The sequence below is a fragment of the Pygoscelis adeliae genome, unplaced genomic scaffold, assembly GCF_000699105.1.
Source record: "Pygoscelis adeliae isolate BGI_AS28 unplaced genomic scaffold, ASM69910v1 Scaffold69, whole genome shotgun sequence".
NCBI classification, from domain to species: Eukaryota; Metazoa; Chordata; class Aves; order Sphenisciformes; family Spheniscidae; genus Pygoscelis; species Pygoscelis adeliae.
This window is the reverse complement of record NW_008825619.1, coordinates 4,076,351-4,094,421: the sequence shown is the minus strand read 5'-3', so window position 1 is coordinate 4,094,421 and position 18,071 is coordinate 4,076,351. Positions and strand designations below refer to the sequence as shown.

The following is an 18,071-nucleotide window of genomic DNA, read 5'->3' as shown; positions in this document are numbered from 1 at the left end:
CAGGAGAGAGACTAAGGCAACCACATCCAGGTCCCAGAGAGCTCACACGCAAGGGGGAAGGTGAGGGCACTGAATACAGACTTGGGGCAAGGGAAGATGTCACCCAGGAGGAGTCACCTTCCAGCCAAAAGAATGGGAACTAGTGCTGCCTGGTGCCTGCGGGAGAAATGAAGAACACCCGAAGCACTCAGAGCATCAGCCTGGACGTGCTGCTCGGGCACCCGGTCAGGAGGAACGAGCATTGCCTGTGCCGACAGCGCGTGAGGAACTGCCTCCAGAAGGGGGAATGGGAGAGCACACGACCTGCACGCAGCAACCTGCTGATGAGATTTTCTTCGTAGACGTTGGGTGGGTGGTTGAAAGGAGAGCTTTCCAAAAGGATAGGAGGCAGTACTTCTTTCTTTGTAAGTGATAGCACAGCTAAAATAAAATACACTAAAAAATGTAACAATAGAAGAGCGAAGTACGAGTCTCCCTGTCTGCAGTCCGTCTGCCTGTTGAAAGGCGGTTTTGCTTTAGGAATTCTGCTGCAACTTGTAACCACCTTGAAGAGAAAGTTTGTGATAAACTCGTCCTATATAAAATATGCACAAAGTTATTTTTCCCAGCCTGTGTAAACAGGAATTCATTTATTTCCATTTATTTCATGTTTTAAGCAAGTATTTTTGCTTTCGATGTTGCCAGGCACCGCGTGCTTTTCGAAATTAACATTCAAATCCTGCCTTTGTAAAGTTTTATAGCCTAGATGCAGCTTTATTGGTCTATACTGGACATGGCTTACTAACCAAATCCTTTGTTCAATCTAAGTCTTGCAGCAGAAAGGGAGTTTAAAAAAAACCCAACAGCATAGTAATTAAGAAGGTCTCTTCTTAGCAATATCCCTATGATTTAATGCTTGAAAACGTAATTCTTCAGTTCCCAGTTGGGAAAACATTCTTTATAGGAAACAAATAAATATTTAAATCTCTCTCCATCTGTTCTCTATCAGCACTTCATAAAATAAGTCACATTAAAAAAAAAAGGAGACTTACTTCTGTGAGTCTGAGAGTTGCCTAAGGCTTTGAAGCAGTGTCAGCTGGATGAAGCAAGTTCCAGAAGGGAGTTGGAAAAAAATGCCCGTGCAAATTGTCCGACTTGTTACGCTACCAAATAGGTACCTCACAGTTCCTTGTCACTCTCCCACTAAGTCAAGAAAGATGTAGGAAGTCAGTTAATCATTAACATATTATAAAAATATGAAAGCTTTACCATACGCCGTTTTTTCTAATTGCTCTAATGCACTTACTGAAGTAGATAGATAACTTCCATGGAAAATTCAGTTTTCTGTAAGACACCCTTTCAGAAAATCTGCCTTTGTGATTACATGATTTTCCGGCCTGAGACCACCGCAATGTCCCAGCCTGACAGCCTGAAGGACATAGAATTCTCATCTGAAAGAGAATGAAGTGATTTCATAACCCTTTCTTCTTTGTTAGAGTTTTCCTCCTGTATTTACGCAACCCGAATTAGTGCTGCTCTGCAGTGGGAAGAAATGTAGGGGAGAAGGAGGAGGTTTTCCAAGGAGTAAACGCAAGCTGAACCGGTCTCCTGTTGGACTGTGGTTAGCAGTACCCATACTTTAGTACAAATATACCATGCTTGCTATCTCGGATGCTTTTTAGAAAAAAAAAAAACAAAACCCCACATTTTTTTAATTATGTTATGTTTGCCTTGCTTTGTGGTTTTCCCAGGAATGCAAATAATGGTTCTTACAAATGGTAGGAGAGTTCTTAACTCCGTTCTGGTTTCTCCTGCTTTGAAACCTAGAATAAACTATGCTAATCTCCAAACGATGCACTGGCTTCTACAGGGGGAAGACATTTGCAGGGCTGGTGTTGAAAGACGAGGAAGTTTATTTCACAGGAGTATCCTGAAACGCGAAGCCCTCATTGCAAAAATGCTTCTCACCCGTAACACGCACCATGGCTGGTGGTTGCCACCACTAAAGACGGCTGCAAAATGGCATTAACTCATATCCTTCAGTTTTCTGCATCACCTTTAATGCAGTTCCCCTCCTCTCTTGCTGGATCTTCCAGCTGACGCTGACTCACTGGTTTCATGTGCAGGTAATGCAGCCTGGCTATGGCAACGCAGTCTTCTCTTCTCCTGCACCTCATCAGGCTGGGATCTCCTCTCTGGCTGGTCACAGCTAGATGGTGTTAGCTTGTTGCACGGGCAAACTCAGCTGCTCAGGCTTTGCTGTTGCGTGCCAAAAAGCCCCAACACATACAGACCCCGATGGGCTTGTGTCATGCGTTAGACTTGAGTACGGCCTTTTGACATGATGATGGGTCTGCTGATTCAGAAGGACAGCATCCTTGGGCAGTAGGCAGCTGGCAGATAGCTTCCTTTCCTTGGATTTAATAACTGTGTGAGACAAAACTTGCAGGCAAACCTATTGCTGATTTTACATGTGAAGTTGCTGCACGCAGCCTATTTGACTAACCACGTGACAGGAGTGGCAACACCTACAGTACTCCTAGAACAACGCTTCCTTGCCCCCCAAATTCTGTATCTCTGACCTATTTCTTCTCAGCCACAAAAAACCGTTGTGATGTTTTAAAGACTAAATTGTACAGAAAAAGAATAATTTTGATATATTTGTCAAACGCCATCAGTGCGGTGAATTTTAATTCAACTGGAAATCTACAGCGCTTAGTCTATGATAACATAACCAGCAGCATAAGCACCATTACATTAGTGAGAAATACAATACACACAAAATGGAATGGGAGCAAGATAGGAAGCAAACGACAGTATTAAGTGTTTTTTCTACTCAGTATATGATTGTGACTTCTATAAATGTGTTCCTTTTCGGTGTATTAGTGACAAATTATTAGGAAGCAGATGGAAATTAAATAAGTTTGTGACTGCCTTATTTAAAGGAACACATTTTACACATCAGACTTGATTGTTCTTTGAATGCCAATGGTTAATACTTTTTCGGGCAGAAAACATTTGCTTTCTTCCTCCTGTGGCCTTGACCCAAAGCGCATTGAAATTGGTGGGAATAGTTCTGCTGACTTCAAAGACCTTTAGATCAAGCCCAGTCCCTTCTGTGGTTTACAATTTCATTGTTAAATACCACAGAAAGGAAATATTTGTTTCAAGTTATTTTTCCTTTCATTTGCCACGTTGAAAAAACCAGCCTGAAATCAGGATGCTGCACAAGATACATTGCCCAATAAGCGGTACCAAATAGGCATGAGACAGAGCCCCGTAAACAGCTCGGAGGCTCAGGTACAAGTACTTTCTCGCTTTTTGTTTCGAGACAAAGGTTACTTCTCCCAGGAAGCACAGCAGCCTCCCTGCACGCAGCTTGCCCGTCTGTGATCGGTGAACTGGGGATTAGAGCTGTTGCATCCTCACTCTTTGTACCTCTTGTCCTCAGCAGATCATCAGACCAACACCCCTCCAAATCCAACACTGAACCCAACGGTGGGCCTCTAAAACCACAGCTTGAGTCTGAGAAAAATATTTACATAAACACCTTTCCTAACTGTACACCTTTATGGCCAAACTAAGTTGTCCTTCGAAACCTGGGAAATTCAAAGATGAGACAAACAACTCTACCAAACGACACAACTCACATGACAAAGTGCTTCATAGCCCAGCCACGGAAGACTCTCTGCCCATTTTGCCTGTGCCTCTTCAAACGTGGATCACAAATACATTATCAACGGTACGTTAAATGACATTGAAAAGCAGGACACTGAAAAGATGAGGATGCGTTTTCAGAGAGCGCGCATGATGACCTCGTCGCAATCATTGCCCCACTGTTGAGGCTAATCCCATAAACAGCCCACTGGACACCCGCATAGATAAACTCTACAGCTATTGCAATAATAAACATCCAAAAGCAAGATGGGCTTTTGAAAGGGTTAAAACCCCTTGCCCTTCATCGTGCATGCCTTAGGAAGGGGGAAGAAAGCTTCCAGGCGAGGGGGTTGGGAGCCTACTAAGTGGGTAGGCTCCCTGTTCCTCTGCAGATGGAGGTTGCCGGGGTGGTGGGGTGGACGGGCCGCAGCAGGATCCTCCCTGTGTTGCTAAACACAACCCTGGGGCAGGGGTGCTCTTGTCATAGCATGGCAGAGGGCTCAGTTGTTAAACAGCTTGACTTTGGCTTTTAGAGTGGTTGTCACTCCCTTTGTCCTGCCAAGCCTGGGAGCCTGCAGCGGTCGGACTACCCAAGGCTTGCCTCTAAAGAGAGGCACCTGCTGCCAACCTCAACGGACTACACAGGGAAACGCTACACATTATCAGCTGCTCAACACAATCCTAAACTACGTTCACCCCATTCACAGCTGCCAGCAGGTGCTGCTTGCTTTTATGGTTGATCCTATCAGCTGGGAGGTTCTCTGGCTCCAGAGGACTTGGTAATGGTTTTAGAATCATAGAATAGAATCATAGAATCATTAAGGTTGGAAAAGACCTCTAAGATCATCGAGTCCAACCAACCTTTTGTTGTGCAACTGCCATTATGTCGTTGCATTTTGCTGGCTTTGATTTCTCTTATGTTTTGTGAAGTCCCAAATAAGTGTCCAAAATGCTCAGTCCCTGTCATCCTCTGTGTTAGTTCTGTTTATATCTTTTTCTGTCCAGCGAGGGTGAGATTTAAACACGTTTTAATCTCGCACTCCAGTGGACTCTGACATTATGAGGGACAGTATATGTTGCCCCTCCTACCAAGAGAGACGGTGTTCAATGTCCAATTTAGGCATTGGAAGCTGGGAAGCCTGTACTTCACCCATGTCTGGACTTGCTGCCCTCCAAACAATCTTGCACAGCACTAATATCCCTATCAACGGTCAAATACTTGTTTAGTGCTTCTTCTATCCAAACTATGTCAGAGATCTTTAGTCCACCATCAACACCACCAGTAGTGTCCTCAGACTCCCTGCTGACACACTAACAACTCCTTTTTTTTTTTGTTCTTAACTTTTGCCAGATTGCCCTTATTACTGAGCTAGAAGACTTGCAGAAACTTCCTATGAAGAAGTCTATCCTTTTACTGTCGGTCAATTAAAAACAAGGGGGAAATAGAAACAAAGAGAACACAGCTGCCCAGATTATCTCCAGCATGGGTTGTTTAGACGTTTTCTTCAGAGACCAGCAACCGTAGATCCTTTGGAATGGGCTCAGTATTAGTTTTTGAAGCAAAAGTGAGATGACAATTACAGACTCAATAATTCCATGAGAGAGGATTTCACTGTGATCGTGACTCAACATGGGGCTGATTTAAAACCAACAAAATTTGTCTTTGGCTTAGCAAGAAATCCATGTTTTTTCCTGGAGATGGAGAACACAAAAGCTCACACGCACAAAATGAAGGGCAGCTAAAATTAGATGCACTCTTGTAGTCTTCTGGTTATTCCCAGATACCCCAAAGTAGGTCACTCAAAGCTTAACAAAGACATTTTCCTCAGACTTGTTGACATTTAAGAGCTAGTGGAAAAGACCACCTGATGGGAGGATGTTATCAACATGTCACACTCGGGTTTTGCTCCGCGTTGGCAGCGTTTCTGCACTGCGGGAGCGCCGCAGTGTTACAACGCCAGGCTTTTTTCACGTCATTGGAGCTGCCTTAGCAGCTTGTTCTTACCAGCCGTTAGAAGTCACAAGAAAATCAAATTCCTATAAATTTCCGTTAAAGGGAAAGAAAGTAAAAGAGATCAATAGAAACCTTTAGCTTGGTAACATATCATGGGGGTTTTAAAGCTTTACAAAGCAACTTGCTGCACAAATCACGGGGCGCTTAAGGTACTGCTTTAGGAGAAACATGTGAATCACTGGTTGCTCATTAGCTGATCATGGCTATGACCTCAGCTACGAGAAGGTCTTCAGGATCTTTACTGACACCCTAGAAGGGTTTCTGTGTCTTTACCCCCCTTCCTGGTTATCGTCATATCTGAGCAATGACTGTGATCTTTCAACTGATCAATACGCCATTAAGACTGATACAGTAGGAAACAGATACAAACGTTCTGGCGAGACAGAACACAAATAAAATAGGATTCTGCAGAAAGCAAAATAGATTTCTTATGAACTATCTTGTCATCAAAAGCAGGGTGCTGCTGGGAAGCAGAATGATGCAGTTCCGTAAAGAGCTCCAGAAAGGGCATATTCCTTAAATACGTGAAGGGCAGCTGCTTTTCGAAAGCATTTTATTGCAGCAACTTTGCCTCAAAGATAAGACAGCTCTACTTTTTATCCTTGTGCTAGTCTGTCATTTACCCGGGCGCTGGGGGAAAGAGGTGTCAAACTGCCCCTGCTTTCCCTGAAAGCACTACGTAGCCAGCTTACAAATTAGAAGGCAAAGGAGATGCAAAGCCACTGATCCTCCAACGATGTGTGCTCCAGCACACGTGGGGGACAGTTTCAAAAAGGGGGGGCAACCACCTGGAAGGAGATGATGAAGTGAGATCAGCTTTATGTTGGCCCAGGGAGATGTTTTTACGGACAGCTGAGTTTGTCAGTACAGGAGCACTGGTAGGAGACTGGCCCGTATACAACGCGTTCTCTCAGAAAACAGGAGGAAAAACAAAAGCAAGCTTAGTAACTAACCGAACTAGTATATGGAGAAGAGTTTGTGGCAATTCCTGTAGGTGCAGGCGTGGAGAGGGTCTGTAATGGAAGAAGAAAGATCATCTGACCGAGACATGCCGCCTGGAGCACTCAAGCCCCATTTGCAAGCTGAGGGCTTGCAAACTCCCACCTATTTTCCTGACCTGTCTGTCTACAAAAGCCACATGTTATAATTACCTCTGCTCTTTTAAGACCCCAGTTATAAAACCGTTGGCAATATAAATATTTACTGAAGTAGTCACACCTTGGTATGTGACCATGTAATGTAAGAACTTCAAACACGAAAGGTGGATTTATGGTGACCATAAAATTTTCATTCCGAGTTTCCTGGCTTCCAGAGACTTAACGCCCAGCCTTCGCACCGCACGCTTTCCCCCCTGTTCGTGACATCGGTACTGTACTCCTGACACCCTTGAACATTTGCACCTAATTTTTATTTTCATGTGCCTGTCTTGCGCTCGCTGGTTCTTGACAGGACTTTCTCCTTGTCTGCTAAATGAGTCTCATTTTGTATGTGATGCTGGGTAGTGCACGCACAGAAATCTTTAGATCTCAGTTTTGATAGTCTCGCTGCTCTCTAATAATTTAGATGAGTCTTTTCTCATGTTTTCCAGTTTTTCAACACCTTTGCGTTGGATATGGATAGTAGACTTAGACACAATATTTTTAGAAAGTTTAGAAAGTTTTCAGTAATATTGCATAGCAAGATACTACTTTCCCCATGTTCCCCTTCTCTTCCGAGGCACTGTTTCAGCCTTTTTCCTGGAGCATAGAGTTCATCTGAGCTGTTCATTCACTGTGACCCCACGCAGCTTTTGAGAGTCACTGCTTTTTGGTCTATATTCCATCACCCCATCCATGTGATCTCCATCGCTTGCTCCTTGATTAATTGCTTTGCATGCCACTGTATGAAACGGCGATTTGTTTGAACACACCCAGGCTACCAATCTTGCTCTATACAGCTTTCCTCTTCATTGTTTGCCACGTAATGTGGCAAGTGGTGACCATTATCACTGTGCCTCTTTTGTAATCGTCTCTCTTATTTGTGTGGTGGAACTGCCCATCGCATAAAAATGCTAGTCTAAATAACTCCACCTTTGCAAAACCAATGTGAGAACAGAGTTTACTCACCTGGTTCTTTTTTTCCCCGTTGCTGTAAAAATAGGAGGAAAAGCTATTTTATTTACTTCTCAAACTATAAATGTATACAAACACACAGAGAGTATTTGGAGAACAGAGTGACTGAACCGAGCTTTGTAAGAATCCGTAGATCTCAAACCCCGGCGACATACAGTCTGTATACATGTCAAAAGGATTCAGTACGTGCAGGCATTTGACAAACGGACCTGCAAGTAATGCTGCGTACCGCAATACCTGGGCTTTTAGAATTTAACGCTGAGTTAGGCACCTAAGGCATGGATTAATCCCACTTTTGATTTCAGTGCCTAAATTAGGAGCTTTGTCTTCCTCGAGAAAGAGAAGGAGGTGGGGAAGGGAGAGGTATCTGGGTTGAACCAAGCTCTTTTGGTAACCTTATCTCAGCTTGCCTATAGAGGGAATCAAGGACAGTTAGGCTCCTAATTTAGGTCCCCAGCTATGTACCTAAATGGTAATCCAGGTCTAGCAGCCCATACACACTGAAGAGGAAGAGTTAGACTTCAACACCGATATTAGTATCAGTGTCTGCACCCAGGCACCTCAGACTAGAAAAAAACAGGAGAAAGGTGTACCTATAGCTGTATCCTCAACAGCCTTTGGCACTTACCTTAATGCTGCAGTTAGCCAGCACGTTAAGCTTGGATTCAGCGCCAGATGTTGTATCCTGCATCTGGAGGGTAGGTAGGGCAGCGGGGCAGATTCTGGTCGCCCTTCTCCCTGGACTAATTCTGGTTTTTAATTCACTGATTGCCAACCATGAACTATGTAAGTAGTCCTAGGTACAGAAACCCAAGATCCTTCACTCCCTGTTGATACCCAAATGCCTGGGCTGAATATTTAGGCCTGCTTTGCTTCTGGCTTTCTAAATCGTGCTTTCCTGGCAGCGCGTGATGGTCCAGCTTAAGCAGGAATTAGATATTGCTCTGCCCTCAACCTTTTGATTGGCAAAGCAAGCTCTTAAGAGGTGGCGATTGTGGAAGCAAAACCCCAGAGAACAAGCCAGGTTGGTCACTTGGTAAATGTGTGGTGTGCCGTACAAGATGGAAAACACCCCCATTTCACACCCCAGGTGACTTAAGCATCTCAGCACACCTAGCTAGCTGGGCTGTTTAGAGAATTTAGGATGACTAGAGCAGAAGGATGACTTCTTCTTCAATGCTGAGTGCTCGTTAGTGCCAGTGTCTCCCGAGCCAAGAAAGGGGCGTGCGTGAGTGCATTTAACAGCACGATGGCCTCCTCCTAACACGGTAAGAACTGAGAATCTGAAATTCCGAGTTGTTCCCCGTAAGTTTAAATTTCAAAGATGCTTTAAGGTTTTTTTACACCACGGTAATGAAAAATGCCTGCCCTAGCACATGGAGACGGAATGGTTTTGCTGTATCACGTATGGAGAAAGAGAAAAGCAGGAAATTCACAGCCCTGATGCACTTTACGGCTTGTTTAGTTTTTCTTCCTTCAGGGCACTGATCCTTCCAGGTTTTCTTAGTTTTCACTTCCTTGAGTTCTCTATCATCCCATTATTAATAAAAAGAACTTGACCTGCTCCACCCCTTTCAGGTCAGTGTTGGCCACATCGATCATCACAGCTTGATTTCCCTTTTTATCTTTGGAGGAACCGTTCTTGCGTGAGAAAGCTGCTGAATCTGTAACTCTTGGGAGTGGCTACGAATGGTACTCACAAGACTCATGCTTGTCTATTTAGATAACGAGATGAATAATCTTATCTTCCATTGCTTATTATTTAGTCTGCAATTGCTCATTGTATTTATATTTCTCCCAGGCTGTTAGAAAAGACACAAGCCTAATTTGTCAGTAACAAACACTTTGTGAAGACAGCTGGGAAGTGAAACAGATGTTGAAACTACACGCTTGAAACAATCTTCATCAGGAGGATTTCGCTAATTCCTCTCGGGCTTTTGGACTTTACAGCTCTACCAAAATAACGTTTTGGTAAAATTCTTGTAACTGTACATCCGTGACCCGGTTTACAGAATATGCTCTCCATGAGGAGGCGGCTCGCAAACGGTGCTATCGCAAGGAACAGCAGCAAACTAACCACTCCTGGTAATGCATGTCAGACCACAGCTTTTTCAGAGCGAATATTGGCTCCTCTTACGGAAGCTGCTCAGAATCAGTAAAGTCTGGTTAACATAGGTGCAACTTAGTATGTGCTTAAGAAAAGCCTTTCTTTCACTAACTCCATTAAAATATATGAACACAGATCTCAAATTCTTGAGCGTTCTCACCTGTGACTTGTAGCATGCAGGCTTCATTTAGAAACCGTTTTGCTGGAGATTTATGTTACTGAAAGTAAGAATGATTATTCTTCTGTATCTTTCAACACCTTGCACGTCTTCAGCTCCGCTGTCACAAATCTCTTTGCTTTAATTAAAATCTCTCCTGTGTTAAGACAGGCAATCACGAATAGCAAATAAAAATATTTCAACAAAAGCGGGTATGTGGTGGGAATCTGGTTGTTCTCTAGTGGTGCTATCGTATTTTAGGTTAACAACTCACACCTAGCGAGCAGGAGATGCACAGAATTCCTCGCGCTGCTTCATCCCGGAAGAGATGCCAGAAACCACCGCATTAGTAGTCCAGATATTCTCGGTATCCCACCCACGGCAGCAGCCAGCACCAGGCAAGCTTTTCGAAAGCAGCAGCAGGCAACAGGTAATGACAGTTAGCGGGTAAGTTTCTTGTTAACCTTACCAGTTAGCAGTTTGTTGCATCCAGAAGAATTAGAGGGAATGAGAATTAGATTTGTAGCAATAGACTCCACTAACACTGACATGTTTGGCAGTAGCGGAAGGCACAGCCTAGGCACAAGGCCATCTCCCCCTGCCAAATTTAGGAGACTGCCTCCAAGACAGAGATATCAAAGCACCTAAAAATGAAGCCATTGTGAGAATTTTTAACGTAGGAGGGGAAAAAAAAAAAAAAAAAAAAGAAGGCATTTTACTAGCCTTGTTCTCAGGAAAGGCTCAGCTGCTTTGACTGAAGTAAAACCCTTAGCCTGAGATGAACAACAGCCGTATAAGGTACCTGCCCACACGGCTACAACTGAGAAAAAGGTCCTAAGCATGGCCCGTCCTGAAAAGATTATACCTGCTCTGCTTGCAGGTGTGCTGTTGTAGTCTGGGAGAGGAATTACCTTCTGCTCTTTGAACCAGACTGAATTTACTTCAGTTCAGATTTTCTCCTGAGGTGTATTAAATTACAATTAAGTTAACCTATTTCAAAATGGAACAACTTTATTCATAGAAACATTATCAAAACAGTAGGCAGGGAGAATGAAACCCAGGATTTCAGAGGTGAACTGCTAAACCACATGGGTAACCCATCGTACAATTTGTGGCTCATTATAATTAGTTAAGTTACAGACTGGAACTGCGGTAAGTGAATGTGATGTCCAATTTACCACTGCTGACAAGTGACAATATACAGTCCAGCACTTTTAAGATGTAATTATTAATTTTTATAACATCTACTCTGTGGGCAGGTTCCGCCCAAGTATGTAGAAAAAACAATTTATACTCTAAAAAAATCCCACAGCTGAGAAGGCCCTAATTAGGACAAACCTACGAACTTCTACAATAAGTGACTGGACACCATTAAAATAGGAGTTACTATTCTACTGCGCACCCATCGTAACGCCTTGCTAGCTACTGGATTGCCAAAAGACTACTTCAGCTGTAAAAACTAAGACAATTAAGTACACCAGAATTAATCAACAGAGCTTGATTAGGAAAGAACACGGTGAAACGGCGACTCCTTTGAAAGCTGAAGGTCTCCAATACCCCACAACAGAGAATAAAGAGCCTAATTTCAGTTTAAAGAAAAGCAATTTTTTTCCAATTCAAACAGTACCCTAAACTAGACTGTTACTCCCCTATAGCTGCCATGCTGGATTATACCAAGTGCCCAGGAAAGCAGGCACAAAGAGGAGGGTCCACGTACGTGCTGAGGGAGAGAAGAAGGGGGTGAAAAGCATCGTTAGAAGTTTAGAAAAACCCTACAAATACCCAAGTATTTTTCCTTCCCTAACTTCCTTTTCCCAGATAGTTTCTACGATAAAGACCTTCACAGACAATTAATTTCCAGGATGATTTATCAAGCCATAAAACATTATCTGTGGCCACCTCTACAACAAATTTGTGCACACTTGACAGTGTTTCCCAATAAGGCCGAAGATTCCGCAGTTAATCTGAGAACCCCCATTAAACTGAAATTAAACAGTTTCTGTGGAAGTCTGTTAGAGATGGAGAATTCACAGTGATCTGTTCTTGCAAAAAATCTTGAGAACCACTGACTTCGGATATTTCCATATGAAGTATCATTCTAAACACGGGATGAAGCCAAAACAGCGTAATTGCCCAAGTGGAAAAATCTTAACTCCTTCCCCGGTATATACTCTGTAAGTCGTGAGAGACCGATTTATTTTATCCCCCTCATAACACGCCTTCCTTTCTGCCCTCTGATACTCACACAATTAAAATACTGAATGGACATGAACACATTTCTGGTACTTACTTACACTGGGAACTTGAGAATGATCAATTAGGTCAACATGTTAAATAATCTGTGAAAAGACGGCAAGCTACTTCAGAGCACCAGATAACTGGCCTGGCCTTTAAAAGCTACGGGCACCACGGGATGGCTAACACTGCGCCGCAAAACTGTAGGTCTTGGCAGTTAAAACTGCACGCAAAAACTAACTCTACATTGAAATATACAGTTTATTTTCTCAAAGTCAAGCAATACCATTTGTCAGTAGGGTAAGTGTTAAGTGTCAGGCAGGAAAACTGTACATTTTCACTCTGGGCTGCAGGATCCAAACAGTTGGAGAAACATAGTGGAAATCGTTCACTATACAAAGAGATCTAGATTTGAGAACAACGTAAGGTGAAGAAACAGCCATCCCCAGGATGCCAAAGGCAAAACATTAGCACCAGATTTTTTTCAAAAAGCAACAGTATAGCTATTTACAGATTTACATATAACATTGGGAGGCAGCCATCTTCAGGTTCCAAGGGTGAGAGATTTTCAACACAGCTTTAAAAAAGGAAAGGAGAGAATGGTGTCTACGCAACTGTTCTGTGAAAAGGATAATATATATAGCATTCACAATATTGCTACCTTTTATCAGAAGGATCTAAATCAAAGTACTGTATACAAACACATTGTAATTATATTATTATTCACATTTCACATACACATTTCAGAGTAACCACAATATGTAAAATTTTTAAAATGCCACAGATAAAACAATGCACACTTTTCTCCAAGCTAAAAGACAAGCATAATTTATTTGGGAATTGTTTAGTTTTGGGTTTGTTATGGTTAAGGGATAAGTTTAAGGACGAAGGGATCACTTGTCCTAGGAACATAGCAGCATATAACTGTGAGATGCCAGAGACTACGTTTCTGAACTAGGAGGAAGAAACTAAGGTCAGCTGTAGGTTTCGTGAAATGGTAGCTCCATTTGACCTCAGCAGATACACATCAACATAATTTCATTAAAGATTTGGTCCAGGTATACGAAGTAGTGCACTGTAAGGGGGGCAACAGTCCTTTTAACATTTGCATCTGTCTGTAAAGAAACCAGTTCTGGAAGATTTTTGCTCCCCAGTTCCCCAACTCGCAAGGAATTCGCTGATCAGTACCTCTCCGGTTCTCTCCCCGCAAAAAAGAGGATTCAGGTAAGAAGGACAGAAAACCTTTTGTGAATGCTGCCACTGCAGGAATAGTGGGAAGAATTATTTTCTCTCTCTTTTCAACACCTAACTACTTGTATTTTCAACCTGCTTAGCTACAGCCTGGCATTCACATCTGCCTCAAAAATGGCTTCTTGCTGGGCAAACCTGTTTGTCTACGGAGAGATAAATGTTTTCCGTACTACAATGTAAATGGCATGTACACAAAGTCATCCAAGACTTTCCTTTGCCTGCAAAACTTTATCTTAACATAGAACTTGACATTTAGACACTACAGAACTTCTCTGTAGGTATCTGAGCAAGTCAGCATAACCTATTACGGCGCTAAAACACGAGTTAGCACCTCTTTTTAGAGCTACGGGGAAATCACCTGTTACAAGTCAATGGCAGTATTTCTAGAACACAACCGGTAATCTGATACTGTGAACTAGCATCCTCTCATTTATCATTGTGCAATGGAAAAAACAAACAAACAAAACCCACTTATGTTCACAGTTACAAAGCAGAGTTGCTCTGAGTAATGCACAGTATTTACATGGCAGAAGTGTTTATATTGCATTTGGTAGTCTGAGAAAGAGGAAAGAACAAACAGCATTATGTAGGTCGACTTCAGTATAACTTAACTGTCTATATAAAACCATCACAATGTTGAGCAGTCAGAAGAAAAATAGAAGCAGTGTCCTTAGCCTACATTTAGTTTCATAAAGTGTAGCGGTTTTGGGGGAGGAAGAATAAAAACATGCATAAATAGCATAAGAAAGAGGAAATGAGCTTTCTAAATAATTTAGATGAGAAATGTTTTGAACAAAATCAGCACAGTACTTCCAGCCTGTTTCTTAAATCAAGTAAAACTTGGTAAAGAAAATCGCTTGCATTGCAGTAAGAAGGTGTACAACTATGTCTTGCAAAATAATTTTAAAAAAAATCTTCAGCAAGATAGCCATTAGGTGATTTGCAAGCTGGTTTAAGAAGTGTTTAACTGAGACTGATTGTAAAGTTATTTTCTGCACGGGGAAAGTGCCATCCTATATACAATATTACAAAAAAGTGTCTGATGCCACAGGATCAGAGTGACACTACATTTCAGCAATCTGAATATATTAGCTATAAGATGCACGCTTCCCCTATTTAATGTGTCTTTAAAAAAAAATAAAAAGCCACTAAATTTAGAGCTTCTAAATTTGTGTGCATTCATAAATTGCTGTTGGGTTTCCCAGCAGTCTGTACAGCATCTGAACATAAAGAAAGTATACAACCTATTCTAAAAAAAGTTGTTTGCATGCACAACTGCCACAGACTTTCAGCTTACTGAGCAGAAAGATTAAGAGTCTATCCTTTTCTGTGGAGCTGTCTGTAAGTTAAGCAATGAGAAACAGCTGTAGAGTCCAGCAATAAAAATGTGTTCTAAAAAATTAAATACATCATCCCAAAAAAATGAAGGAGAACCTTATTGCTGTTGTGAGAGCTATTTTTCTCTTGTGCACTTGCTTCTCTACGGGACACTCTACAGACAAGCCAAGATACTCATTTGTATACTTGGAAACTCCCCATCCCTTCCTTCTTTCCCGTTTTTCACATCCTTGGTCGAACTCAGTCCTCTTATTTGAGCCGTTCAGGTTGGAGGCTATCGGTAAGACACTTCAGTTGCTCTTCCCCCAGCTTGATCTTGTCCTCAAGCTCTCGCTGCTCGATGATAAGGGCCGACTTCATTTTCACAAAGTGCTCGTAGTCCGCTAAGTTCTCCTCACTCAAGTAGTTCGCCAAAATGTCAAAGACAATGCGCTCTCGACGATCCAGGTTTTCCTTCAGTTCTTTTGCATCTTCGTGTTGCTGGGTCAGCAGCTTCTGCTTCTCTACCAAAGTCCGCTTAGGAGAAAAGAGAAACAGTTAAAAATTCACTGGGTTCACCAGGCTGGGACAACAGCTTCAGTGTTTAAGTCTCAAGTTTGTTTTATCTGCAAAGACAAAGACTTTCCTGAATACTTAGAAAGGTGGAGTGAGATTGCTCCTTAACGTGTCGTCTAATAAAATGCATTAACAAACAGGAAAAAATGTAGTGAATCGATGAAAGATGCACCATTAATTTCTATTGGCCTCAACAGCAAGAACTTCAAAGACTACTTTACTATTTAATAGTTCAAAACAGTTACATAAAATACAGTTGCCTTTGAGAAACATCCAAGTTCTCCAGAGTAGGGCTTCACTCAGCCACAACTTACATCTTCAATACACAGCACCAAACTTCCACACTGAAACAGCTGTGGTTAGAGAACCCACGAACAGACTAATTAATGGAGCAATTTGTTCTTATGCAGCTCCTGACACTATGGCATTTCACAGTTCTGCTGCAATCCACATGGCTTCTCCACGAGACGCGAAGTCATGTCGTCTTAAGATATGAGCAAGAGCGAGAGCCGGGGCAAGACAATAGGAGGGAAGTAAAAAAAAAGGAAAAAAAAAAAAAGCATCATCTTCCCAAAAGGGCTGTAAACTTCCTGCTTCGTGCCCTCACAAGAGACAAAATAGGAAAAAGGGAGGTTGAACAGAGAAACACACAAAGAAAGAGGACAGGAACTATATCCCATTCACACAAATGTACAAGCATGAAGAGTGAGGTACATCTCACCCAACTTCACCTGTCTACTCAGTAGACAGCCACACCCAAATCACTCAGCTACACGCCTTTAGCAGAATATGGAAAGAAATAGGAGCATTATTAATCTGACCTATTTCAGATGTCTGCCTACAAGCAGTCTGTACAGCATCTGAACATAAAGAAAGTATACAACCTATTCTAAAAAAAGTTGTTTGCATGCACAACTGCCACAGACTTTCAGCTTACTGAGCAGAAAGATTAAGAGTCTATCCTTTTCTGTGGAGCTGTCTGTAAGTTAAGCAATGAGAAACAGCTGTAGAGTCCAGCAATAAAAATGTGTTCTAAAAAATTAAATACATCATCCCAAAAAAATGAAGGAGAACCTTATTGCTGTTGTGAGAGCTATTTTTCTCTTGTGCACTTGCTTCTCTACGGGACACTCTACAGACAAGCCAAGATACTCATTTGTATACTTGGAAACTCCCCATCCCTTCCTTCTTTCCCGTTTTTCACATCCTTGGTCGAACTCAGTCCTCTTATTTGAGCCGTTCAGGTTGGAGGCTATCGGTAAGACACTTCAGTTGCTCTTCCCCCAGCTTGATCTTGTCCTCAAGCTCTCGCTGCTCGATGATAAGGGCCGACTTCATTTTCACAAAGTGCTCGTAGTCCGCTAAGTTCTCCTCACTCAAGTAGTTCGCCAAAATGTCAAAGACAATGCGCTCTCGACGATCCAGGTTTTCCTTCAGTTCTTTTGCATCTTCGTGTTGCTGGGTCAGCAGCTTCTGCTTCTCTACCAAAGTCCGCTTAGGAGAAAAGAGAAACAGTTAAAAATTCACTGGGTTCACCAGGCTGGGACAACAGCTTCAGTGTTTAAGTCTCAAGTTTGTTTTATCTGCAAAGACAAAGACTTTCCTGAATACTTAGAAAGGTGGAGTGAGATTGCTCCTTAACGTGTCGTCTAATAAAATGCATTAACAAACAGGAAAAAATGTAGTGAATCGATGAAAGATGCACCATTAATTTCTATTGGCCTCAACAGCAAGAACTTCAAAGACTACTTTACTATTTAATAGTTCAAAACAGTTATATAAAATACAGTTGCCTTTGAGAAACATCCAAGTTCTCCAGAGTAGGGCTTCACTCAGCCACAACTTACATCTTCAATACACAGCACCAAACTTCCACACTGAAACAGCTGTGGTTAGAGAACCCACGAACAGACTAATTAATGGAGCAATTTGTTCTTATGCAGCTCCTGACACTATGGCATTTCACAGTTCTGCTGCAATCCACATGGCTTCTCCACGAGACGCGAAGTCATGTCGTCTTAAGATATGAGCAAGAGAGGAGGGAAGGCCGGGGCAAGCCAAGAGGAGGGAAGTAAAAAAAAAGGAAAAAAAAAAAAAAGCATCACCTTCCCAAAAGGGCTGTAAACTTCCTGCTTCGTGCCCTCACAAGAGACAAAATAGGAAAAAGGGAGGTTGAACAGAGAAACACACAAAGAAAGAGGACAGGAACTATATCCCATTCACACAAATGTACAAGCATGAAGAGTGAGGTACATCTCACCCAACTTCACCTGTCTACTCAGTAGACAGCCACACCCAAATCACTCAGCTACACGCCTTTAGCAGAATATGGAAAGAAATAGGAGCATTATTAATCTGACCTATTTCAGATGTCTGCCTACAAGCAGACATCTTGCCTTTTTCCAGCAACAGAGTACCTGTCCTGGTTTCGGCAGGGATAGAGTTAGTTTCCTTCCTAGTAGCTGGTACAGTGCTGTGCTTTGGGTTTAGGGTGAGAATAATGTTGATAACTCACCGATGTTTTAGTTGTTGCTGAGCAGTGCTTACACTAGTCAAGGACTTCTCAGCTTCCCATGCTTCACCGACCGAGAAGGCTGGAGGTGCACGAGAAGCTGGGAGGGGGCACAGCCAGGACAGCTGACCCAAACTGGCCAAAGGGACATTCCA

At 42.4% G+C, this 18,071-nt stretch overlaps 1 protein-coding gene across 1 annotated transcript in view; it reads right to left on the bottom strand.

Annotated features, from left to right (window-relative positions):
- Nucleotides 1-16,631: 16,631 nt before the first annotated feature.
- The window catches only part of SHROOM2 (shroom family member 2), a 143,579-nt gene continuing 142,139 nt past the window's right edge, over nt 16,632-18,071 (bottom strand). The window contains exon 10 of the mRNA XM_009333417.1: nt 16,632-16,898. Coding sequence (XP_009331692.1) covers nt 16,632-16,898 — 267 coding nt within the window. The remainder of the gene's footprint in view (nt 16,899-18,071) is intronic.